The sequence below is a fragment of the Entelurus aequoreus genome, linkage group LG08, assembly GCF_033978785.1.
Source record: "Entelurus aequoreus isolate RoL-2023_Sb linkage group LG08, RoL_Eaeq_v1.1, whole genome shotgun sequence".
In the NCBI taxonomy this organism is placed as follows: Eukaryota; Metazoa; Chordata; class Actinopteri; order Syngnathiformes; family Syngnathidae; genus Entelurus; species Entelurus aequoreus.
In genome coordinates this window covers 46,593,251-46,619,342 of record NC_084738.1, presented here as the reverse complement: position 1 = coordinate 46,619,342, position 26,092 = coordinate 46,593,251, and the positions used below count along the sequence as shown (strand labels likewise).

The window sequence follows — 26,092 nt, the reverse complement described above, 5'->3', positions numbered from 1 at the left end:
TTTAGACTCAGTGACAGCATGTCAATGGCCGCAGATGCGTCCGACTGGAAGGGTCTGAGATACAAACCAACGCTGGTCAGTGTTGTTGTTGTTGCCATTGTTGCCAAGATGTGCCGCCATGTTGGAAACCATCTTTTGCATATACTTGAGCAAAAGCTGCATGTCATTCTTGCACGGCACTCCTGCGCTTGCAAAAATATTGAGCCTGTTTGACTTGTTGCTGTGTGTGTGTGTGTGTGTGTGTGTGTGTGTGTGTGTGTGTGTGTGTGTGTGCGTGTGCGTGTGTACAGTTGGACTTCAGCCCGTCTTAAGTGAAGTGAATTGTGAAGTGAATTACATTTATATAGCGCTTTTTCTCAAGTGACTCAAAGCGCTTTACATAGTGAAACCCAATATCTAAGTTACATTCAAACCAGTGTGGGTGGCACTGGGAGCAGGTGGGTAAAGTGTCTTGCCCAAGGACACAACGGCAGTGACTAGGATGGCGGAAGCGGGGATCGAACCTGCAACCCTCAAGTTGCTGGCACGGCCGCTCTACCAACCGAGCTATGCCGCCCCTATACTGCCCTTAACATCTTACATATCCACATGACACACGCACACACAGTCTAGTTGTTTCCTTCTGTGGCCTCCTCCAGCTGCACCTTGTTTCCTCTTCAGACTTGCTGCAATGAATTGTGGGTCATGTCTTAATGACCCTCACATAGTCATGTGAGTAAGATGCTATGTCAGGTCTCTGACAACATCTGGATTAGCAGACACATGTTCATGGGTCACCATCGAGACGTCATCTAGCCAAGTCGTGGCGCTCCATGACGGCGCTCGTTGAGCACGTCGCAGCTGTCCTGAGGTCAGTTTGCAAGCCGCACGGCAGTAGTGGACGGGAGAGAAGATGAAACACGATGAGGCCGGGAAAGGTTCACCAGCAATATTGGATCACACTCCGACTAAATTTAGCCGCCGCTTCACTTTCATCAAGTCGAGGAAGGAAAGACGAGGAAGACGTTTGCTGGATCACGATCAATATGCTGAAGGGGGAGGAGGGGGACATCATATGTGTGTTTCTTTTAGACTAGAAATAACGATATAACGATAAAGTATAACTATAAACTAATAACTAATGCTGTTCTTGCTGACTGTGCTCCAATGACATCATTGACCATCATTAACCATCACAAACAACTTTATTAAATTACTAATCCATGTCCACCTCTCAGCGACCACTAGGAATTTAGTTTTTTCCCCTCGTGAGTGCGCTTTCTTTGGTTATCCATCCATCCATTTTCTACCGCTTGTCCCTTTTGGGGTGCTGGAGCCTATCTCAGCTGCATTCGGGCGGAAGGCGGTGTACACCCTGGACAAGTCGCCACCTCATCACAGGGCCAACACGTTAGATTAAAGAATATTATTTTGACTCACTATCTGTCTCTCGTCTGCTGCATCTTGAGGTCACGTTGCTGAATAGTAAATGGGTTATACTTGTATAGCGCTTTTCTACCTTCAAGGTACTCAAAGCGCTTTGACACTATTTCCACATTCACCCATTCACTCACACATCCACACACTGATGGCGGGAGCTGCCATGCAAGGCGCTAACCACGACCCATCAGGAGCAAGGGTGAAGTGTCTTGCCCAAGGACACAACAGACGTGACGAGGTTGGTAGAAGGTGGGGATCGAACCAGGAACCCTCAGGTTGCTGGCACGGCCACTCTCCCAACTGCGCCACACCGTCCCCTAAAGCTGAAGCTGTCTTCCTTGTTTCAACTCCTGGCAAGAACGAGCAGGCTAACGATCAAGGCATTGGGATTCATCTACTCTGCTTAATGCTCTAAAAAAATATATCCAAAACCCGATCCATTTACATGCCGTGACGTACATATCAACCAAGCTAAAGCAACATTGTCATTGTAAGAGATAACACAGAGGGACTACTTTTCTGGCGGAGTGACACATTGCCTTGTTCACACTGCGCCTCTAACTCCGAGGGAGTAGTAAGTTACTAGCTGGTTTAAACTGCTAATAACATTGGTTGCAACCCGCCACGAAATAAAGAAGACAAAGCTTGAGCTGCTCCTTTGAATTAAGAAAAGTTCCTGCTAGGTTATAAATCATGTATTGTAGAGAGCTGTGGTACCAAGCCAAACCTTAACAACTTGATACTAGATGGGTCTCAACTAATGGAACACAGTATAAGATCCAACAACATCCAACAACATTTGAGCAGTGAGGATTATTCTGAATTTACTAGCTCAAGGGGAATACTGTAAATAAAAATACATTATACTATAAATATGACATGTTATTATGAATGTGCATGTTACTATTGTAGTAAAATTTCTGACCTTTGAGCTATATTTCATGTCTGTCAAGAATGTCTGCTCGGTTCGTTCTTTTCTATTCTAACCCATTGAAGGACCAGATGTAGGTAAAAGATGAATATGGAGTCGGTTTGACCATTCTACGATATGTTTTGATTGTCTAAGCATGACTAAGGGATTCAAGGATGTTGCAAAACAAACATGTCAAAAACAGTGGGACCTTGAGGCATGGGGAAACAGATAAAATGGCCAAGTGACAAGGGCTGAGTGAGATTGCTTGATTCTTGTGTCCTCCGGAGGACATTTGTTTGTCTGCATGGGCAGCTCAATCCAACTTTGCACTTTTGACTATGGGTAAATAAACTTTTTGTACTAAACTCACTTTTGTTGCTGTTTAAGCTTCGGACAATCCACTACACTACATTGCATAAATACTTGCAGCACGTAGTCTATATAAAACCGTTTGGGGTGTTTTTAGAGTGCCTTATAGGCAGAATACCCATTATTGTTAGTCACCTCTTAGTAGCAGTATTGTACTATTTTGAATGCAAAAAAAAGCAAAATGTGTGTGCTCTTGTCTCAAATACGGATTGTGGCTAATGGGTCAAATTACGAAAAAAGTGCAGCTTTCTTTTAAAAAGGTACAAATCCAGTTTCTATGCATCTATGAGATCTATCATCTACGTACAGCAGGGAAGGGATTCATATGGCCCCATTGCTGGGTGGATCTTCTGTGAGAGGAAGAGGGAGGTTAATCATTTTGCAATGCAATCTGCTGAAAATAATGGAAAGCGCTACTTTACATAGCAACTGGCGCAGCATTCAAAGTTTAAATTGCCACAAAACACATTTTAAAATATTAAACACTCTACTGCCATCTAGCAGCGAAAGTGGATAGTGATTCCCCAATACGTCACGTTTTATGTGTCAGGTAAACCGCGACGAATGGGGCCATATGAATCCCCCGTTGCAATAAACCTACCATAAAAGTTCTGCACTGTTTGTATCTTTGTAAAGGGTAAATTTAGGAAAATAAGGAAATACTATTTGTTACCATCTTATGTGTACTCTTCTGGCTTAAGTTACCTTTCCTTGCACATACCACAAAATATGGCCATTCATCTCAATGTTGGAGTTGTATGTCTTCCCCAGATGTTCAGTGGTGATAACTGTAGAGTGGTCATGTGGTCCTGTCTACTTTGAAAGCAGCCGGTCTCTGCCAAGTTGTGGACTCAGTAGTCGTCTTGCTTTGCTGCTTGTCAGCTCTATGGCGAGTACCAGGAGCAACAAAGAGGTCCCGACGAGCGGGAGGCCAGGCGGCTGCTGACAGAGCAACAAATCAAAAAGCATGGCCACCATCCTAAGGCCCGTCTGCAGGGGTATAGCCGCGGGAGTCAAAATGGCTTCCAGGGCCACCGACGCAGCTTCCAGCAGAATTGGCAGAAGAAGCGGGGGCAGTCAGGCGTGGCGGCGGACGCTGCCGAGGGTCCAAGTTCCGAGTCTAAACTAAGTTCCTCAATAAAGAACAGACGCACCTACTCCAAGTGTAGAGGTGAGCCTTAAGAAGAAAGCATCCTCAGAGACTTTGCCACTTAAATGCTGGTTTCTCTCGCTTGGTGTCGCTAGATTGCGTCGTCCATGTGCAGAACTTCCTGGTGAACCGGGTTGGAGAAGACTGGATCTTCTTGGTCCTTCTCGGCATCACCATGGCACTAGTGAGCTGGACCATGGACTACACCAGCGCCAAGAGTCTGCAAGGTAAGACCACACAAACGGCTAGCTGAAGCTACAGTAAACGTGCTATCAACTTGACTCTGTGCTCTGTGGTTCTTCCTGTTTGCTCCCTCAGCCTACAAGTGGATCCACGACCAGCTGAGCGAGAACGTCCCCATGCAGTTTGTGGCCTGGGTATCCTACCCGATGGTCCTCATCCTCTTCTCCTCTGTCTTCTGTCAGCTAATCGCTCCTCAAGCTGTCGGTGCGTACCTCTTCATTTCACTAGCATGAATGGATCTTCTGGAAGAGCTTAGCCGTTATTGAAAGCTCGCCTTTAGGTTCAGGCATCCCAGAGCTGAAGACCATCCTGAGAGGTGTGGTCCTGAAGGAGTATCTGACCTTAAGAGCCTTCGTGGCTAAGGTTATTGGTCTGACGGCCACGCTGGGCAGCGGCATGCCGGTTGGCAAAGAGGGTCCGTTTGTGCACATCGCCAGTATCTGTGCCGCCGTGCTCTGCAGGTTCATGTCCTTCTTTTCTGACATCTACCAGGTGAGCTCATTCTCCTCCTCTCACGCACCTCCTCGTGCTCCTCCTCTACTCTACTCCTCCTTTCTCATCAGTAGAACCCAAACTGTTACGCCGACATCTTGACAGTGGGCTGCGCTGTAGGAGTGGGCTGCTGTTTCGGAACACCGCTTGGAGGTGTCCTTTTTCTCCGTCTCTTGGACCAATGCATGTGTCCATTTTTGTCTTGTTGCTATGGCGCTAACGCTTCTTTTGTCTTTCCACTGGCAGGTGTGCTCTTCAGCATCGAGGTCACGTCCACCTACTTTGCCGTCAGAAACTATTGGAGGGGATATTTTGCCGCCACATTCAGCGCCTTCATATTCAGAGTTTTATCTGTCTTCAACAAAGATGCTGGTCAGTCATTAGATGGCGTCCTCCTCTACTGTGCAACATTTACATTAGTTTCTAATGCAGATTTAGTTGTGTCCAGAATTGTTCAACATCCAAAACAAACATGCAGTTATGATAAACAAACTGGACTGTTACAAAAATCATGTCCAATACGTTCAGTTAAGTACCGTGTGCCCCTTAACACTTACGCACCTGTTCTGCCAGAGAATAAGAAAACAAAGCAGGACGAATCAGTAACCAGCAGGTCTTTGGATTCCTCCATATTCTCATTTTAAAAAACAGCAACTACCCACAAATCTTGCGACTTTTTCTTGTGTTTTTATTATGATGGGTACTGAATTCAGTAATTTTATAGACTCCAACCAAAGTTTGCTGGTAAACCTGGGTCAACTTAAACAGTACTGACTGCCTCTATGTAATATTACTCTTTTTGATTCCAGGCGCTTAAAGTACCAGTAGAGTGGAAAAATAAGTTGACTTTTTTCTCGGCCCTGTCACCATTAAGCCTGATAACTCCTTAAACGAATCATTATTGAGCCTATGCCCTGTGTCAGACACACTAAACCATCGTTTAGGATTCCCTTCCCTGGATAATTTTTTACACGGGTAAGTGCGCCGTCTATTTCTTGAATCTCCAGCTCTTAGCTTTGTGTGGACTCATTGATCGTTTACAAACTGAGTTCGGAGAGGAAGTGACGTCACAGGAAGTGACGTCAGGAAGAACGAGCCACAGCCAGCTTCATAACAGCCGGTTTCGTAACTCAGAGGTAACCACTGGAAAGATGGAGGTGAGTCATCCAGACATGCCCGTGTTTCTCCTTCTTGTACATGTACAGACGCTTGTGGAAATCCCACATTAATACCTTCAGAGAAAAACGTGCAATTCCAGCTATTTCGAATACAACACATCTCAGACGGCAACATAGCAATGTTGAGCGACGGCTTTGGATAAGGCCTGGAAGAACGGCAGCCTGGTGGAATATGTTTGTCAACGAGTGTGTTTTGCCAGAGAAACGGCAAGAGAACTTTCGAATGTCCAGGTCAGCTGTGATTCTACTTAGCAAAAAACTTTGTCCATTTGTCGAAGGGGAGCCAACGAGAATGCGGGCTCCCGTGGACGAGGGAAGACTACAGAAAACAGTGAATGCATTTGGACTGGCAAAGCAGACTATCAGTTATTGTCCGCGATGTATGTCGAGCGATTACTCAACGTCTAGTTTTGTACTCCATAACTATTGTGAAGCCATGAAGTGGTTGTGGCCGTTAAGTACGACCGCCCTCACCGCCGATTTCAGCCTACAAGCACAGGCAGGATTTCAAGAAGGGGCAATGAAGGTGAAGGCAAAAGAGTGAGGAGTGTCCTGACCATAGATCTACATCACTAGATTTATTGTTGTTAAATGTTCTTTATCACATTGTTTACTTTCACATGTACATTAAAGATATGTATGATGGCTCAGGTGTGATTCACTACAATAGTCTAACAGCTGCTGATGGTGAGGTAAGCAATGTTTACTGTTAAGAGAAATGTGGCAATAGGCTACATTAAAACACAGATTAAGGATACACTTCCAGGTCAGAGGTGATTATGACGTAAGTTAAGTTAAAGTTAAAGTACCAATGATTGTCACACACACACTAGGTGTGGTGAAATTTGTCCTCTGCATTTGACCCATCCCCTTGTTCACCCCCTGGGAGGTGAGGGGAGCAGTGGGCAGCAGCGGTACCGCGCCTGGGAATCTTTTTTGGTGATTTAACCCCCAATTCCAACCATTGATGCTGAGTGCCAGGCAGGGAGGTAATGGGTCCCATTTTTATAGTCTTTGGTATGACTCGGCCGGGGTTTGAACTCACAACCTGCCGATCTGAGGGCGGGCACTCTAACCACTAGGCCACTGAGTAGGTTGTATATGTATATATATGCACGCCTGCCATTTTCCGCGCATGCGTATTAGGTCGCGTTGCGCAGGGAGGGTTGAGGGGGTCTTAAATAATGACATTGTGTGTGTGTGTGGACAGGGATAAGGTTAGTTGGGATATACTCTGTATATCCCAGCTTAGGCCCCTTCTACACTAACCGGCTAAGGCTATCCAGGGTAAATCCCACCTAACCTTATCCTTGTCCACACACACACACAATGGTCGTTTAAGACCGCCTCCCACCCTCCGCCAGACTGCGCAACACGACCTAATACGCATGCTCGTAAAATGCGCACGTCATAGTCACCTCCAGTGTTGCTTTGTGTGCAAGTTCTTCAATTTAAGTTATCTGAACAATATCCAGTGTTGTGGTATTTCCCTTAACTGGAATCCAGTGTGCTGTGGGGCCCTATTGTAGTGAATCACACCTGAGCCATCATAAATTAATCAAATCTTTAATAAACATGTGAAAGTAAACAATGTAATAAAGAACATTTGACATCAATCAAACTAGGGATCTAGATATCTGGTCAGGACACTCCTCACTCTTTTGCCTTCACCTTCATTGTCCATTCCTTTTTGGTGACTTTATATACTCTGGACCTAGACGTTGAGACTGCGACATACATGGCGGACAATAACTGATACAGTCTGCTTTGCCAGTCCAAAAGCATTCGCCGTTTTCCGATGTCTTCCCTCGACGGCCAGGTAATACAAAGCACACGCTACCTTTTTTATCACATCCAAGGGAGCCCGCATTCTTGTTGACTCGCCTTCGACAAATGGACAAAGTTTTTTGGTAAGTAGAATCACAGCTGACCTGGACATTCGAAAGTTCTCTTGCCGTCTGAGAAGTGTTGTCAAAATAGCTGCAATCGCTTTCTCTTAAGGTATTCATGTGTGATTTCCACAAACGTCTGTACAGACGGAAGGAGAAATACGGGCATGTCTGGATGACTCGCCTCCATATTTCCAGTGGTTAGCTCCGAGTTACGAAACTGCTTAATCATGAAGCTGGCTGTGGCGCGTTCTTTCTGACGTCACTTCCTCTACGAACTCAGTTTGTAAAGATCAATGAGTCCATACAAAGCTAAGAACCGGAGATTCAAGAAATATACGGCACACTTACCCATGTAAAAAATTGTCCGAGGAGGGGGACCTTAAACGATAGTTTAGTGTGGCTGAAACGGGGCTTAGGCTAAATAATTATTCGTTTAAGGGGTTATCCGGCTTAGTGTAGACATAGCCTTAGTGTAGAAGCAGCCTAACTACATGTGCACAACAGGGCAGCTCCTTGCATTATACCGCTCCTCACAGGGTGAAGTTGGAGTTCCATCCATCTATCCATTTTCTACCGCTTATCCCTTTCGGGGTCGCGGGGGATGCTGGAGCATATCTCAGCTACAATCGGAGTTGCAGACGGTTATTACTGTTTCTTTCATGCTTGAAGCAAGAGCTTATGACTTAAAACATGTTATTTCTGACCAAACAACTTTAAAAGCATAATCTTATCCAAAATGTAAAATGTTGGTAACAAGTTAAAATGACTGAGTGTTTGAAATAAACTAAGCAAAAACAACTTTGTTTTATCCCCCTAAATATAAGCATACTATACACTGTTTCAATATTTAAAAATGTCCTTTCTTTACTATAAAATAGTAAAAAAAAATGGTGTTTCTTATATTTGTGCAAGTTTGTGAAGTGTATTCGATGCAATGTTAACCTTGACATGTTTCGACCATCATCTGCAGTCTTCCTCAGAAGTTTTAAAGATGGTGTCTTCAGATTCTCCCGCACTTTTTGCCTTCCAGGCACCATCACTGCTCTCTTCAGGACAAACTTCAGACTGGATTTCCCCTTTGACCTCCAGGAGCTTCCTGCCTTTGCCATCATTGGGTGAGAGAAGTGCTAGCAGGATGCTAACCATATCAGTCGCATATGGCGCCGCCGTTAACCCTGCCCCCACTTTGACATGTTTGTGCAGCATCACCTGCGGGTTCCTGGGGGCGTTCTTTGTCTACCTCAACAGACAGGTGGTGCAGCTGATGAGACGGCCCAACGCCGTCACACGTTTCCTCAACAAACAGTGAGTGTGTGCGTGAGTGTGCGACGGCGTCACTCCTGGTCCTGCTCTCTGTCTCCCTCCCAGCCGTCTGGTCTTTCCTGCCGGGGTCACCCTGCTGATCGCCACGCTGACCTTCCCTGCCGGGTTTGGACAGTTCATGGCCGGAGAGGTCAGAGGTCATACTGTACATTTACGACGCCGCAAAACTCACTGACACGTTTTAGAGCCCGATTGTGTGACGTACGTTTACCTTATTGGACCGACATGCAGAAACGAGAGTCATGGAGACATATTTTTTTATTGCTACATAGCACGAAATACACAAAAATGTAGCTACTAGGCAATTTAGGAACACGCAAGCGGAGCAACGAAGCAATCCAGAGAAAAGTATTAACGCACTTGTGCATCAAAAAGGTTAAGTACGAAAGAGGAATAGACTCAAAAATGGCGGATGGAAAGTAGTGAAGCAAAGAAAAAAAAACGTGGGATCGTCATTACCAGCAAGTGTGCATCAACAGTAACGGATCTAGGACAAAAGGACACTCATTCTAGTATGATTATTGAAATGTACTAATAGAAGTATGAATCAGACTAATTGCAGATTGCTTCCTTTGCCGCACCCACTAGATATTAAGCTGCTTGCAGTGCAAACAGGAAATGCAGGTAGAAACTAAAAACAATAACATCCCATGACACTATTGATTGGTGAATTAAGGATGGGGGTCATCTTCCTCTTCATTCATCTCGTCCTCGTCCAAGTTCACATGTCAATGGAATGATGATACTTTGTGTGCTGAAGGTCAAAGGTCAACTCCATCCTCACTGTCCCTCTCCCCTCCCAGCTGATGCCCAGGGATTGCATCAACTCTCTGTTTGACAACTTCACTTGGACTAAGATCTCCACGTCACCACCAGCGGGCCTGGGCCTGTCCAGGGCGTGGCTTCACCCCGACGTCAGCGTCTTCGTCATCTTGCTGCTCTTCTTCCTCATGAAGGTGCGTGACACCACGTGGTCATTCTTCTTCTTCTTTTCATCTGCACATTGAAAGTATGAATAGCTTCAGCAGCAACACACACACACACACACACACACACACACACACACACACACACACACACACACACACACACACACACACACACACACACACACACACACACACACACACACACACACACACACACACACACACACACACACACACACACCTCAGATTGTGAGACAATGATTGGTGAAAAGAGCCTTAAGGTCTCCACTGTTGCTAAGCAACGCACCATCTTGGATGAGATCTGTTTACTATGGAGGTGGGGGGGTTAGGGGGAGGGGTGTAACCTGCAGCATGAAGATGAATTATAAACAGCATTCATCATTATCCTTATTCTGCCCTATTTTTGGAAGTTCAACTACAATACACAAAACCAGTGAAGTTGGCACATTGTGTAATTCGTAAATAAAAACAGAATACAATGATTTGCAAATCCTTTTCAACTTATATTCAACTGAATGGACTGCAAAGACAAGATACTTAATGTTCAAATTGAGAAACAAATTTTTTTTGTGCAAATAATCATTAACATAGAATTTAATGGCAGTAACACATTGAAAAAAAGTTGTTACAGGGGCATTTTTACCACTGTGTTATATGGCCTTTCCTTTTAACAACACTCAGTAAACGTTTGGAAACTGAGGTGACCAATTTTTGAAGCTTTTCAGGTGGAATTCTTTCCCATTCTTGCTTGATGTACAGTTTAAGTTGTTCAACAGTCCGGGGGTCTCCGTTGTGGTATTTTAGGCTTCATATTGCGCCACACATTTTCAATGGGAGACAGTTCTGGACTACAGGCAGGCCAGTCTAGTACCCGCACTCTTTTACTATGAAGCCACGCTGTTGTAACACGTGGCTTGGCATTGTCTTGCTGAAATAAGCAGGGGAGTCCATGAAAAAGATGTTGCTTGGAGGGCAACATATGTTGCTCCAAAACCTGTATGTACCTTTCAGCATTAATGGTGCCTTCACAGATGTGTAAGTTACCCATGTCTTGGGCACTAATACACCCCCATACCATCACACATGCTGGCTTTTGAACTTTGCTCCTATAACAAAGATGGTTCTTTTACTCTTTGGTCCGGAGGACACGACGTCCACAGTTTCCAAAAACAATTTGAAATGTGGACTCGTCAGACCACAGAACACTTTTCCACTTTGCATCAGTCCGTCTTAGATGAGCTCAGGCCCAGCAAAGACGGTGGCGTTTCTGGGTGTTGTTGACAAATGGCTTTTGCTTTGCATAGTAGAGTTTTAACTTGCACTTACAGATGTAGCGACAAACTGTAGTTACTGACAGTGGTTTTCTGAAGTGTTCCTGAGCCCATGTGGTGATATTCTTTACACGCTGATCTCGGTTTTTGATGCAGTACCGTCTGAGGGATCGAAGGTCACGGGCAGTCAATGTTGGTTTTCAGCCTTGCTGCTTACGTGCAGTTATTTCTCCAGATTCTCTGAACCTTTTGATGATATTACAGACCGTAGATGGTGAAATCCCTAAATTCCTTGCAATAGCTCGTTGAGAAATGTTGTTCCTAAACTGTTCGACAATTTGTTCACAAAGTGGTGACCCTCGCCCCATCCTTGTTTGTGAATGACTGAGCATTTCATGGAAGCTGCTTTTATACCCAATCATGGCACCCACCTGTTCCCAACTAGCCTGTTCACCTGTGGGATGTTCCAAATAAGTGTTTGATGAGCATTCCTCAACTTTCTCAGTCTTTATTGCTACTAGTGCCAACTTTTTTGAAACATGCTGCAGGCATCAAATTCCAAATGAGCTAATATTTGCATACTTGCATAAAATAACAAAGTTTTCCAGTTCGAACGTTAAGTATCTTGTCTTTGCAGTCTACTCAATTGAATATAGGTTGAAAAGGATTTGCAAATTATTGTATTCTGTTTTTATTTACGATTTACACAACGTGCCAACTTTCCTGGTTTTGGGGTTTGTACTTCCACATTTCCTAACCGATTCAAAGCATTCCAACATGAATACGTTCAGCTAATTGGGGACGTGATGGTTATTTGTTGACATGTTTCCCCAAAATCCCCCTATTCAGCGCAATTTTCTGTGACAAAATTCCCAGAGAAGATGAGTAGACAATTTCCAATTTCCCACATTTCTCAACTGATTTAAACCATTCCAGTCTTGAAAAATTCGCTCATTTAGGACATTCGGCCCGAAAATCCCATCTTTCCTGAAAATTCCACATTTTCTAAGCACAAATGATCTGTGGTTTTACTAATTCTTACTACTTACACATTTCTCAACTGATTCAACACATTACAATATAGAAGCATGAGGTTATCTCATTCAAACAATATTTCTAAGATTCCATAAATATCCACATATTCCCACAGTTCCATATTTTCTGTGCCTGTATCTTCACAAATTTCCTTTTTTGTCAATAAAAACGTTCTTCTACTGCAGTTTTGGATGTCGGCGGTGGCGACGGCCATGCCCGTCCCGTCTGGAGCCTTCATGCCCGTCTTCATCCTGGGTGAGCGCTCGCTGCTCAACTTCCGGTGGGCGGGGCTTAATCACTTCCTCCTTCTCCGCAGGGGCCGCCTTTGGCCGCTTGGTGGGGGAGGTCATGGCCGCCATCTTTCCTCAGGGCATCGTCTTTGACGGCATCCTTTACCGCATCATCCCTGGAGGTTACGCTGTCATTGGTCAGTCATTACCCCCCTTTCCCCCTCCCCCTTCCACCACATCCTCCTCAGCTGTCCATTTCCTGTGTCCTCCACCTGTCCATGGTCTTTTTTCTCCCTTCACTTGTCAACACCTCTTTTCCCTGAGCTGTCTCCTACAGCACATGGCGGCCTCACCTGAGTCACTGACCCAGAAACTCTCTCCCTGTCGCCCACCCCACCTCCTTCACTCCTGTAACCCCGCCCCCTCATCCTGGCAGGGGCGGCGGCCTTGAGCGGGGCAGTGACCCACACGGTGTCCACGGCGGTGATCTGCTTCGAGCTGACGGGTCAGATCTCCCACGTGCTGCCTATGATGGTGGCGGTGATCCTGGCCAACATGGTGGCTCAGGGCCTGCAGCCCTCGCTCTACGACTCCATCATTCAGGTCAAGAAGCTGCCATACCTGCCCGAGCTCGGCTTCCGTCACGTCAGGTGTGTATAGTAACGACTGAAAATCAGTCATGAGGACAGCAGTGTTGTGTGTGTTGCACAGCCTCTACAACATCTTTGTGGAGGACATCATGGTGAGGGAGGTGAAGTCCATCTCCTGCCAGTCCACCTACAGGGAAGTCCAACTCTTGCTCGACTCGTCCTCGCTGGAAACCATCCCTCTGGTCGCCTCCAAAGGTCAAAAGTTGCTCGATGATTAGCTCTCTGGGGGGAAGGTACCTAATGAAGTGTCCGCTGACCGAGCGTTGTCACCCTTGGGCGCAGACTCGATGATCCTGCTGGGAAGCATCGACCGTGTGGAGCTGCTGGCGCTCTGCGATTGGTGGTTGTCGCCCGAGAGACGCCAACTGATGCAGGTGATCGTCAGGTTCCGTCCTCTACCCAAAGAGCTTGATTAAAGTTAAAGTTAAAGTACCAACGATTGTCACACACACACTAGGTGTGGTGAAATGTGTCCTCTGCATTTGACCCATCCCCTTGTTCACCCCCTGGGAGGGGAGGGGAGCAGTGAGCAGCAGCGGTGGCCGCGCCCAGGAACAATTTTGGTTATTTAACCCCCAATTCCAACCCTTTGTGACCAGCTGTGTTGTATTCAGGAACCCGACCAGAGGAAGGATATTCCATCGGCCACAATCAGCGGGGAACAGGAGGGCGACAAGGTTGGTAAAAATGCAGAAGATTAAGGATGTTCCGATCAACGTTTTATGCTGCCGATTCTGATACCGATCATCCATTAGTGAGATCAGCCGATACCAATACCAAACACATGCATTAACTGTAAAAAATGTTATTTCTTTAAGGTGTGTGCTATTGACAGTTTAATAATATCAACAACATTTTTAAACGACTTAGTTATTATCTTCTTTTTTTTACATACAATTGTTTGAGCAAAACAAAGTCAATATCACACAATAAGTAAACACATGCAAAAAAACCTATTTTTGCCTTTAAAGTTCAAAGTCCAGGGAAATATTCCCTGCACAACAAACAATCCATTCATCCATCCATTTTCTACCGCTTATTCCTTTCGGGGTCGCGGGGGGCGCTGGAACCTATCGATTTTGAGAAAATAAAAATATCAATCTAATCACTATAATATCGATCATATACTCATACCACCAGTTTATGGATCAATCCACCCTCCCCAGTTGTTGTTATATTATCCTCTCTCTAGACCACAGGTGTCAAACTCAAGGCCCGGGGGCCAGATCTGGCCCGCGACATCATTTTATCTGGCCCTCAAACACCTGGAAATGATATGGGTCAATAAAGTACACAGAGTATATTTTCTCACTAAATGTAATGTTTTTTGTTTTTATTTTGACAGAAAAAATATATGTACTGCTTGAAAGTGCATACCTTTTATACTTTAATAGTATCCAATATTGCAACAAATATTACAGTACATTATCATACTTTCCTATTGAGCCCCTAAAGCAGGGGTCTCAAACTCAATTTACCTGGGGGCCACTGGATGCAGAAACTGGGTGAGGAAAAAAAAAAAAATCTAACATGCACTTTTTAATGAATTCACTTCCTTTGAATGGCTTTCCCGCCCTAGCAACATACTTGCCTTTAGCGTCTTCTACAACCTGTCGTCACGTCCGCTTTTTCACCATACAAGCAGCGTGCCGGTCCAGACATATGTTGTATGAGGCTTCTGCAGACACACGTAAATGACTGCAAGACATACTTGATCAATAGCCACACAGGTCACACTGAGGGTGGAGGTACAAACAACTTTATCACTGTTACAAATATGCGCCACACTGTGAACCCACATCAAACAAGAATGACAAACACATTTCGGTAGAACATTCGCACCGTAACACAACATAAACACAACAGAACAAATACCCAGAACACCTTGCAGCCCTAACTCGGGGCGGGGCGGGGCAGGGTTTGGTGGTAGAGGGGAGGTATATTGTAGTCCGGAAGAGTTAGTGCTGCAAGGGGTTTTGTGTATTTGTTCTGTTGTGTTTATGTTGTGTTACGGTGCGGATGTTCTCCCGAAATGTGTTTGTCATTCTTGTTTGGTGTGGGTTCACAGTGTGGCGCATATTTGTAACAGTGTTAAAGTTATTTATACGGCCACCCTCAGTGTGACCTGTGTGGCTGTTGATGAAGTATGTCTTGCAGTCACTTACGTGTGTGTACAGAAGCCAAATACAACAGGTGACTGGGCTGGCACGCTGTTTGTACAGGCTGTAGAGGACGCTCTTAGTATTGTTGTCTGCGTGAAAATCGGCAGAATTTCGGGAGAATGGTTGCCCCTGGAGATTTCCGGGAGGGGCACTGAAATTCGAGAGTCTCCTGGAAAAATCGGAGGGTTTACAAGTATGACGCCGTCAAGTGCCATTCATATAAAACTCGCGGGCCGCACTAACATAAAATGTTCATATTAAGGTGCGGGCCGCAAAATAACGTCTAGTGGGCCGCAATTGGCCCGCGGGCCGCATGTTTGCTCATGTGCACGCAAAAGTTTCTCGTGCGCACGAGATGTTTTCCCGTGAGCACAAGAAACATATCTAAAAAATATTTTCCCTATATGTTTGTCATTCTCACGGGAAAACATCTCGTGCGCATGAGAAACTTTCGCCTGAGCAGAGATAGTTTCTCGTGCGCACAAGATACCTATCTAAAACATGTTTTCCCCCCATGTCCCTTTAGGGCGCACAAGATACCTATCTAAAACATGTTTTCCCCCCATGTCCCTTTAGGGCCTAAAGGGACATGGGGGGAAAACATGTTTTAGATAGGTATCTTGTGCGCACGAGAAACTATCTCTGCTCAGGCGAAAGTTTCTCATGCGCACGAGATGTTTTCCCGTGAGAATGACAAACATATAGGGAAAATATTTTTTAGATATGTTTCTTGTGCTCACGGGAAAACATCTCGTGCGCACGAGAAACTTTTGCGTGCACATGAGCAAAATATCTAAAAAAATGTTTTGCCCCCATGTCCCTTTAGGGGCTTTGTACTTTCCAAACATGTTTTTGTCTAAATAAAAATACTTAACTTTACAGCAAACTACCCACCAAATGATAAAAATGACAATACATTTTACGTTGTTCTTTACAGCATATTACTGTAAATTGAAAAAAACTAGAGATGTCCGATAATGGCTTTTTTGCCGATATCCGATATTCCAACTCTTAACTACCGATTCCAAAATCAACCAAAACCGATACATACAGTCGTGGAATTAACACATTATTATGCCTAATTTTTTTGTGATGCCCCGCTGGATGCATTAAACAATGTAACAAGGTTTTCCAAAATAAATAAACTCAAGTTATGGAAAGAAATGCCAACATGGCACTGCCATATTTATTATTGAAGTCACAAAGTGCATTATTTTTTTTAACATGCCTCAAAACAGCAGCTTGGAATTTGGGACATGCTCTCCCTGAGAGAGCATGAGGAGGTTGAGGTGGGCGGGGTTGGGTGGGTCGGGGTTGAGGTGGGGGGGTCTAGGGGGTCGCGGGGGTGTATATTGTAGCGCCCCGGAAGAGTTAGTGCTGCAAGGGGTTCTGGGTATTTGTTCTGTTGTGTTTATGTTGTGTTCTCCCGAAATGTGTTTGTCATTCTTGTTTGGTGTGGGTTCACAGTGTGGCGCTTATTTGTAACAGTGTTAAAATTGTTTATACGACCACCCTCAGTGTGACCTGTATGGCTGTTGACCAAGTATGCATTGCATTCACTTGTGTGTGTGAAAAGCCGTAGATATTATGTGACTGGGCCGGCACGCAAAGGAAGTGCCTTTAAGGCAGAGGTGTGGACTCGAGTCACATGACTTGGACTCGAGTCAGACTCGAGTCATGAATTTGATGACTTTAGACTCGACTTGACAAAATGTAAAGAGACTTGCAACTCGACTTAGACTTTAACATCAATGACTTGTGACTTCACTTGGACTTGAGCCTTTTGACTTGACATGACTTGCTACTTTCCCCAAAACCTAAAGCTTAAAAAGTTATTTGGGAGCGCTCCGTAGCTTTCATTTTGTACGTGTCTGTCTATCAGCGTGTGTGCTGCCTGTCAGCTGGTGTGCTCTCAGTACAACAGCCAATCAAATTAGATCTACATTGTTTTCATCACACAGCATTGATCCAATCAAATTGCAGGACAACCAATGAAGAAGAGTTGTCAAACAACGCGCCAGTGAGAAAGATTTATACCAAAGTTGGTTTCGTTCGGGTATAAAAACTACGACTTGGTCAACGAATTGCCGTATGCAAATCACGCAGTTGGAATATTACAGACGGAGACGCAACAACTTCCAACTTCGTTCGACATTTGAAGTTGCACAAAGAAGGGTAAGTTTTGAATGTAAGATAACGTTTATTGGCTAAGTAACATGACTTTTATTTGCTGTGTAGTTAAATCAGTGAGGCTGTAAACTCACTGCTAACGTCATAACCATAGACATCTTATAAGTAGACGCAGCATCGAGCGCTACTGCTTACTGGCGCAGACGAGACGCGGGGCCGCCATCTTGGAGTGGTGATCCGCTCCATTCAGTGCAATTCATTTGGCAGGAGCAATGAACTGTCAACGCATTGAATTCATTTTACCTCACTGAATACCACTCATTTTCACGCGCTTTTTTGTCATACGTGTAGCTATGGTAACGGACACATGTTTTATTATTCATAGTTTGCTTAACAGTAATAGAATATTCTTATACGCTATAAATGACCAGACGTCCGAGATTAAAACTGGTAATATAATCCCAGAGAAGGGGGAAAAAAACGGTCAGCTATTTTTAAATTGAAGAAACAATATGATGAGGTTATATATACATGCTGCATAAACAATGTATGAATACATTAGATATCTATATATCTTATAGACTGTATCTCTGTTGCTGCAGCAGCAGAGAGTTTATTCTGTCGTGACACTTTGTATTGATATTTTGTATTACCTTCTTCCCTTAAATGATCATGTTTACAGTGATTGTTTTGTATGTATTTTTATGAATGTCGCTTTGGATAAAAGCGTCTGCCAAATACTTCAACATATATAAACACCTGAAAGTCTTTATATCAGCTAAAACCACCAATCTGTTTCACTGGATTCAGAATAAAACCAAATTCTGTTTTACCCAACAATGTTAGTATTTGAATATTGTTACTTGAAGACTTATTCCTGGTTACAATTATACTGTTAAGAAAGTATTGTCTTATATTTTGCCTAAAATGAGAATGCATCATAATCAATGGCGGCTGGTGAATTTTGTTTTAGGTGGGGCAGAAAGTTTGTAAACCAAACCCCTGTAGGGGCGTCATCCTCCCCCAGAAGATTTATTTGTGATTTTCACATACAAATATTGAAGATCTTTGCTCCTTCTCAACTAAGTGTTAATGTTATTTTCATAAAATACAACCAATAGTACATTAATGTTAAATCTTACTTGTGAAAAGTAATCCCCCGATTCCTATTTTCAACAGTCGGCTCATTTGAGCAGGAAAACGCTGAACACCATCTTTGTTTTCTACCTGTCAACTGTCAGTTTAGGCTGCTCGCCGGCTCCTCATCACCACTTCAAGATGCAAATTGCTCGCGTCACAGCAACCAATATTGCGTTTACTTATAAGATGTTTATGGTTATAACGTCATTTCAAACACGGCAATATGTTGCGTCCACTGCAGTTTGCTACCTTATTCATACTTTTTGTCAAGTGATTTTTTAAGCAGGGTTGCATGAGGTACCTACACTTAACGTTACGTTAGTCAATGTATCACACACAGCAACGTAACGTTAGACGGCAGTCAGCAGCACCACGTATTTTAGCCACCTACAAAAAGACAAGCATTGTCAAATAAAGGTCAGTTAAAATGTATACTATATCAAGAATATGTGTACATATTGCATAGGGCCCTGACATCTAAAAAGTACAACTCTGTTCATTGTTATGTTAATGTATTAGTTATGTTTTTTATGTGTATGCACACATCAACACACATACAGTATGAGATGAGATCAATGAGATAAGGTAAGAACAGAATAGAAACTGCTGTGGAACTAGTTACAATGCAATATGCCATGGAAATACAATGTTAACACTTTTGTACAAATAAGTACAGTTGCACTTGTTTTTGCAAATGTGTTTATTCTGTAAAGGAATGAGTTAAATGTTTAAAAGTGTTTAAACTATTTAAATGACTGGTTAATGGTGCTATTATGAATTGCATTGTCAGTACTATTTTCTTTCCTGCTATTTCAAATGCACTTGTTTTAATAAATAAATACAGCGGTTTAAAAGCATACACAATCTGTGTAAAAATATTAGTCTGTGGTCAAAAGGACTTGAAAGGACTCGAAACTCAAAATGCAGGACTTGTGACTTGACTTGAGACTTTCCAGTCTTGACTTTGGACTTGACTCGGGACTTGCCTGTCTTGACTCGGGACTTGACTCGAGACTTGAGGGCAAAGACTTGAGACTTACTTGTGACTTGCAAAGCAATTACTTGGTCCCACCTCTGCTTTAAGGTTTATTGGCGCTCTGAACTTCTTCCTACGTCCGTGTACACAGCGGCGTTTTAAAAAGTGACAAATTTTACTTTTTGAAACCGATGCCGATAATTTTGAAACCGATCCCGATAATTTCCGATATTACATTTTTAAAGCATTTATCGGCCGATAATATCGGCAGTCCGATATTATCGGCAGTCCGACATTATCGGACATCCCTAAAAAAAACTACTACTGTTTTTTCCCTTAAAATTCCATTGACTGAGCTGCCAGTTTTTGACTGTAAAATCTACGCTAATTTACAGTAAAATTGTGTAAATGTAAAGTTTTTACTGTAAAATCGACAGTCTACTTAAAACAATTTATATAATTAATAATGAAATCCAGAGGCAACTTCATACATTGTTCACTGGTACAAGCGACCCTCTGATGGCAGCCATAACTGCGATGTGGCCCTCAATGAAAACCAGTTTGACATCCCTGCTCTAAACCCTTATTAATCTATTTGAATTTTTTTGTTAATAACTCTAAAAAGTACTTCTTTGTTGGTGTTGTTTCAAGCTAGCTTAGCAGTAAACTTAGCTATTAGCATGCCTGCTCCTGTTTGCTCTCGGTGTGTAACATGTCAGTCTCGTCCTCCAGTGATAATAGTAGTAATGACAGTAATGATACTTAGTTTATTTTCCATAATGGGGGTGATTATTATTATCTTAGCTAAGCTGTTCCACACTTTGTATGGAGATACATAATTAACTGCTATCTTGTCAGCCGGGGGACTAAAAATAAACACTCTGTCAGTCAGAGGGGATTGGCATTAAAATACATTTATCGTACTTGTTTATGGCAATCGGTCGATACTGATTGATCGGCACATCTCTAGTGAAGATGTCCGGAAGCGCTGACGGACAGTAGAGCAGTTGGAGATGAAATGCATATGATGGCATTACGACTTCCTGCAGGGGGGCGCCGTGCGACCGGAGAGGAACGGTCCACTTCCTCCTGGCGTACATCAGGACTCCTACTCCACTCTTCCACTTCCTGGTGAGCTGAAGAGTACTTCCGAATGAGCTGGAATAAACCAGATTATGGGTGCCACACACAAACACACTCACACACGGCGGTATCTAGGCAACAGCATAAATTATGATGAGGATGCTCGGGTCCCCTGTCGTCTTTTGTCTCGTTTCTTGACGTAGACAAACGTGTGAGGCGAACACTCAGGAGCTTCATCAGCCTGCAGCAAGGCCGTGCAGAGCGTTCCCTTCAGGTAGGCCTTGTGTGCTCATTTGGGATCACAGGATGACAAAGTGATGGACTGTTGCGGTCCTTCAGGAGCCCCGCCCCCCTCTTGGTTCAATCACCACGTCACCAGAAGAAGTACGTGATGTTCATGTCGACCCAGTTGGAGACATATTTTGGAAGCAATGTGCCCTATGGTTGATCCTCGTCATGATGCAGGTCAAAGCGTGGGAAGAGGCAGAGATGGACAAGCCCATGGAGATCGATGAGATCCGAGTTGACCCCTCCCCCTTCCAACTGGTGGAGAGAACGTCGCTGCACAAGGTTGGTGAAGACTGGAGCGTTAAAAAGTTGAAGACAGTGGAACCCGCTTAACTTTTTTCGACGCTCATAACTCCCGTGAAGAAATATTGCTGCAACACACATCCTGCTCGTGCCTGTAAAAAGTCAGGCCTTCAAAATAAAAGCACGCCAGTAAAACATGGTAGGGCATGACAGGCTGGATTTAATCAAATCGACAGCATGAGCGAGACAAAGGGGTGACTTAAAATCTTTCATTTTTCCTCTCTTCAACAACCTTTATTGCCCCCTACAAGCCAACCTCTACCTCACAGTATAGAACCATACACTGCAAAGTTAAAGTTAAAGTTAAAGTACCACTGATAGTCACATACACTAAGTGTGGTGAAATTAATCTCTGCATTTGACCAATTCCCTTGTTCCACCCCTTGAGAGGTGAGGGGAGCAGTGGGCAGCAGCAGTAGCCGCGCTCAGGAATCATTTTGGTGATATAACCCCCAATTCCAACCCTTGATGCTGAGTGCCACGCAGGGAGGTAATGGGTCCCATTTTTATAGTCTTTGGTATCACTCGGCCGGGGTTTGAACATACGACCTACCGATTTCAGGGCGGACACTCTAACCACAAGATTAACATCTTTATTGTAAATTCACAGCAAATTGCTGGCTAACATTTGCATTACTTTCACGGTAAAATATATAGTAATTTACTTTGAATGGCTGTAAAATAGCAGGTTATTGTAATTTTTACATTCGTTTGTTGTATTGTAACAGTACATTTGGATGGCAGTATTTTACTATGAATAAATACTGGTCAATGCTGTGAAATACGGATAATTTTTTACAGTATACACAATCTACCGTTGCTAAAATGCCCAGTGATGGGCAGTAACAAGCTACATGTAGCTAAGCTACGTAGCTAAGTTACGTAGCTTAACTAGATTTCCAGTAGCTTGGCGGTAGCTTGATCACTACTTTTTGAACGAGTAGCGATTCCTGTAGCTTAGCTACTTTTAGAACCATGTAGCGCGGTATTTTACATCAAAGCTACAAGCTACAAAGAGAGAAAAAGGACCGCAAATCCAGGCCAAAATAAATATGAAGAATATACAATGATCTACAATGAATGAGAACATCCATACATACAAAGAAATCCATAATAATGGGTTGGTGTTCTTATGATGAGTCACAGTTGGCTAAGGTTAGGGCGAAACATTACGGACTGGCCGATCAGAGGCAAGATAAGGCGGGTCATTGAAAATAGAAAGCAAAATCCCAACAGTCACGCACTCATGTCACATGACGACGAGGGATGGCAGAGAAATTCTCTCCCGCAGATGAGATTTTTCCTTTAGTAATAAAGAAGACATCCAGGAAACCCACAATAATGTGTGTCCTTGACCATGATCAATGCATGCATTTAGTGAAAACATTGCCCAAAACCTTGTTTTTTTAATTGTTTACTCTGTAAACCATAATCATAACTGCTCTCTTCATCGAAGACGTCCAACACAAATTTAGGAACTCAAATTAAGGTGAGTTGAGTTCATAAAAAGTTTTACTGCACATAACCATTACCAACTGTTCCCAAACAAGACACAAGCCATAGTTTTTTTTGTCTAGATATATATCTTTTTTTTTTTTACTGTCGGCTGAGAAAATGAATAACATTATAGAGGTGGGCCAAAGAAAAGGCAAATTAAATAAATACATACAGTGGGGTGTGGGGACCCCTACAGGTAGTTGTAGGGTGCCATCCATCCATTTTCTTACGCTTATCTGAGGTTGGGTCGCGGGGGCAGCAGCCTAAGCAGGGAAGCCCAGACTTCCCTCTCTCCCAGCCACTTCGTCCAGCTCCTCCCGGGGGATCCCGAGGCGTTCCCAGGCCAGCCGGGAGACATAGTCTTCCCAACGTGTCCTGGGTCTTCCCCTTGGCCTCCTACCGGTCGGACGTGCCCTAAACACCTCTCTAGGGAGGCGTTCGGGTGGCGTCCTGACCAGATGCCCAAACCACCTCATCTGGCTCCTCTCGATGAACTGGTTCCAGAGCCTTTGCTGTGCGTCAAAGTGAGTGCGACTATATCTAGCCGGAACTTCTCCACCTCGCGCACCAGCTCTGGCTCCCTCCCAGCGAGGTGATGTTCCACGTCCCAAGAGCTGGCTTAGTCCCCAGCTAAATGACAGATAGTTAATAGTAATGGACCCTTATTGGGTACACTCTCAGTTACATTAACATTGATATTATACATGTAGGCCCATAGATATAAACGCCGTTAAATGTAGTTTTGATATAGCAAGCTACTGTTGCCGTGTAGCTCATACTTGCCAACCTTGAGACCTCCAATATCGGGAGGTGGGGGGTAGGGGGTGGGGGCTTGGTTGGGGGTTGGGGGTGGGGGGTGGTTGGGGGCGGGGGGCGTGGTTGGGGGCGTGGTTATTTACAGCTAGAATTCACCAACTCGAGTATTTCATATATATTTCATATATATATATATATATATATATATATATATATATATATATATATATATATATATATATATATATATATATATATATATATATATATATGTATGAAATACTTGACTTTCAGTGAATTCTAGCTATATATATATATATATATATATATATATATATATATATATATATATATATATATATTTATTTTATTTACATAAAAGAAATACTTGAATTTCAGTGTTCCGGTGGCTATCCATTAGATGGCAGTATTGTCCTGTTTAACTTCTCCGTTCATGATGAGTATATCATTTCGGCCACCGTGTTCAATGGAGAAGTCTGTTCTACATATTTACAGGCAACATACCCCTTCCCCTTCGAACTGTCCTGGATGAACTGAAATTCTTGTCTCCATTCGTTTTGGAACTTGCAAGCGTATTTCTTCATCTTGCTCGTCGACGGCGTCGCCATGTCTGTAATTTCCTCGTTCTTCTGCTTCGTCTCCTTGTTGTGTGCGCAGTTGTGCACTCTACTCTCTAAAAGCCCTAGATGTTATGACGTCATTGGGCAGGCAATCTGTTTATATTGTGGGAAAGCGGATGTGAGAACAAGCTGTCCCCACTCAGTCTCAGGTCCGCATTGAGCTGGAGGGGGCGTGGCCTCAAGCTCCGGCTGAATACCGGGAGTTTGTCGGGAGAAAATCTCTGCCGGGAGGTTGTCGGGAGAGGCACTGAATACCGGGATTCTCCCGCTAAAAACGGGAGGGTTGGCAAGTATGGTGTAGCTTGTAGCTTGCTACAATTCTCAGGAGATAGCTTCCCCTGTAGCTTAGCTACATTTAATCGAGAGTAACTTGTAGCTTAGCTTACTACATTTTCCAAGTAACTTGCCCTTCATTGATTGATTGATTGAAACTTTTATTAGTAGATTGCACAGTACAGTACATATTCCGTACAATTGACCACTAAATGGTAACACCCGAATAGGTTTTTCAACTTGTTTAAGTCGGGGTCCACGTTAATCAATTCATGGTAATGAATAATCACTAATAATATCATATGAAAACACTAGAATGCCATTAAAAATATGGCGGGAAACCATGTCAACCGCTTATGTCGAAGTCAGTCAGCCAGTCCGAGGGGCGTCGAGATTGTGGTTGTTTGCACACGTTAGCATCTTTTGTACCATTGTGTCGCTTCTACCTTCATCCAAAGCATGACGTTTGCTGAGAATGTTCTTTTTCTTCCTCGCTCCCGAGTGCACAAAAGGACGGCTGTTTGAAGTGCGGCGTGACCTTTTGCTTGTGTCTCGGCAGACACACACGCTCTTCTCCCTGCTGGGCCTAAGCCACGCCTACGTGACCAGCATTGGCAAGCTGGTGGGCGTGGTGGCATTGAAGGAGGTAGGCGGGCGTCCATCTTTAACCACGTGAAGATACAACTAGCATGTTAGCATAGCGACCTTCATGTCTCTATTGTTCATGAAGTCCTCTCTTACAGCTCCAGAAGGCCATAGAGGGCTCCTCCCACTCCGGCGTGCGGCTACGCCCTCCGCTCGCCAGCCTCCACAAGATAATAAGCAGCCATAACGCTGTCTCAAGCCCCACCCTTTCCTCATCTTCGCCGGGCGCCACAAGCCCCACCAACCAACCGCACACATACCTCGGCGAAGGCGGGGTGGAGACGTGCCAGGTGGACTGAGGCGAGGGCGACCGCAACAACTCTGAAAAGCATCGGGACGGGGGCGGAGACAGCGGGGAGGAGCAGATGGTGTGAGGAAGTGAAACAGGAAGTGACATTTTAAAGCTGGCGACTTTTCATTTTGCGCACTTCCGTACTTACACTCAGCATTTTGACTTGAAGTGAATTAATTAACTGGTATTATGTTCTACATATGGTGAATGTTTATATTCACCTTGGCGAAAGCAAACCACCAAGTTTAAGTGAATAGTGTGATAATTTAGTTTGAGCACATAATAAGATAAGGCCCCTTAGTTTGACATACGCAGGTGGATTGGATCACTTCTCGTAGGAAAGAGGCCCTAATTGGGACTTCGGAATGCAAAAGTGATAACCATATCCTTGAGAAAAGACTACCTGTCTAGCTCAACGCCAACATTTGAGTTATGACTTAACCTCTAAAGGCTTAGTTGGCCACATGCGTGGACAGCACCTTTTAGCTCTTATTTCCAAAATTGTGTACACTACTGAATTGTGGTCTTATGTGCTTATGTGGACACTTATATTGCCATCTAGTGGTGTCAGAAGAGTATAACATACAATGGAATTTGGGGGGGAAAAAATGTAAAAATAAGAATTAGCATGTCACTAAACATGAAGTACACGTTTGTTACTTATGGACTAAGTACATCATATAAAAAGATGATTCTTAGTTTTTATTCTAATTAGGGTCCAATAAGCCCAAATAGCAAATATAAATTAAAAAAAAGCATGTAAACAAACAGCTTGGGCCTTAAGAGGTTTT

The 26,092-nt window shown here is 43.9% G+C and overlaps 1 protein-coding gene across 1 annotated transcript; it reads left to right on the top strand.

Annotated features, from left to right (window-relative positions):
• On the top strand, positions 1 to 26,092 carry LOC133656396 (chloride channel protein 1-like). Its single transcript, XM_062057481.1, has 23 exons — positions 1 to 75; positions 3,584 to 3,872; positions 3,947 to 4,078; positions 4,170 to 4,298; positions 4,375 to 4,586; positions 4,661 to 4,739; positions 4,833 to 4,958; positions 8,687 to 8,771; positions 8,860 to 8,961; positions 9,025 to 9,109; positions 9,783 to 9,935; positions 12,421 to 12,490; positions 12,552 to 12,662; positions 12,902 to 13,115; positions 13,177 to 13,310; positions 13,398 to 13,489; positions 13,730 to 13,792; positions 20,573 to 20,654; positions 20,765 to 20,880; positions 20,946 to 20,990; positions 21,072 to 21,176; positions 24,924 to 25,010; positions 25,108 to 26,092. The coding sequence occupies exons 1-23, from the start codon at positions 19 to 21 to the stop codon at positions 25,306 to 25,308; spliced, it is 2,769 nt and encodes a 922-aa protein (XP_061913465.1). The 5' UTR covers positions 1 to 18; the 3' UTR covers positions 25,309 to 26,092.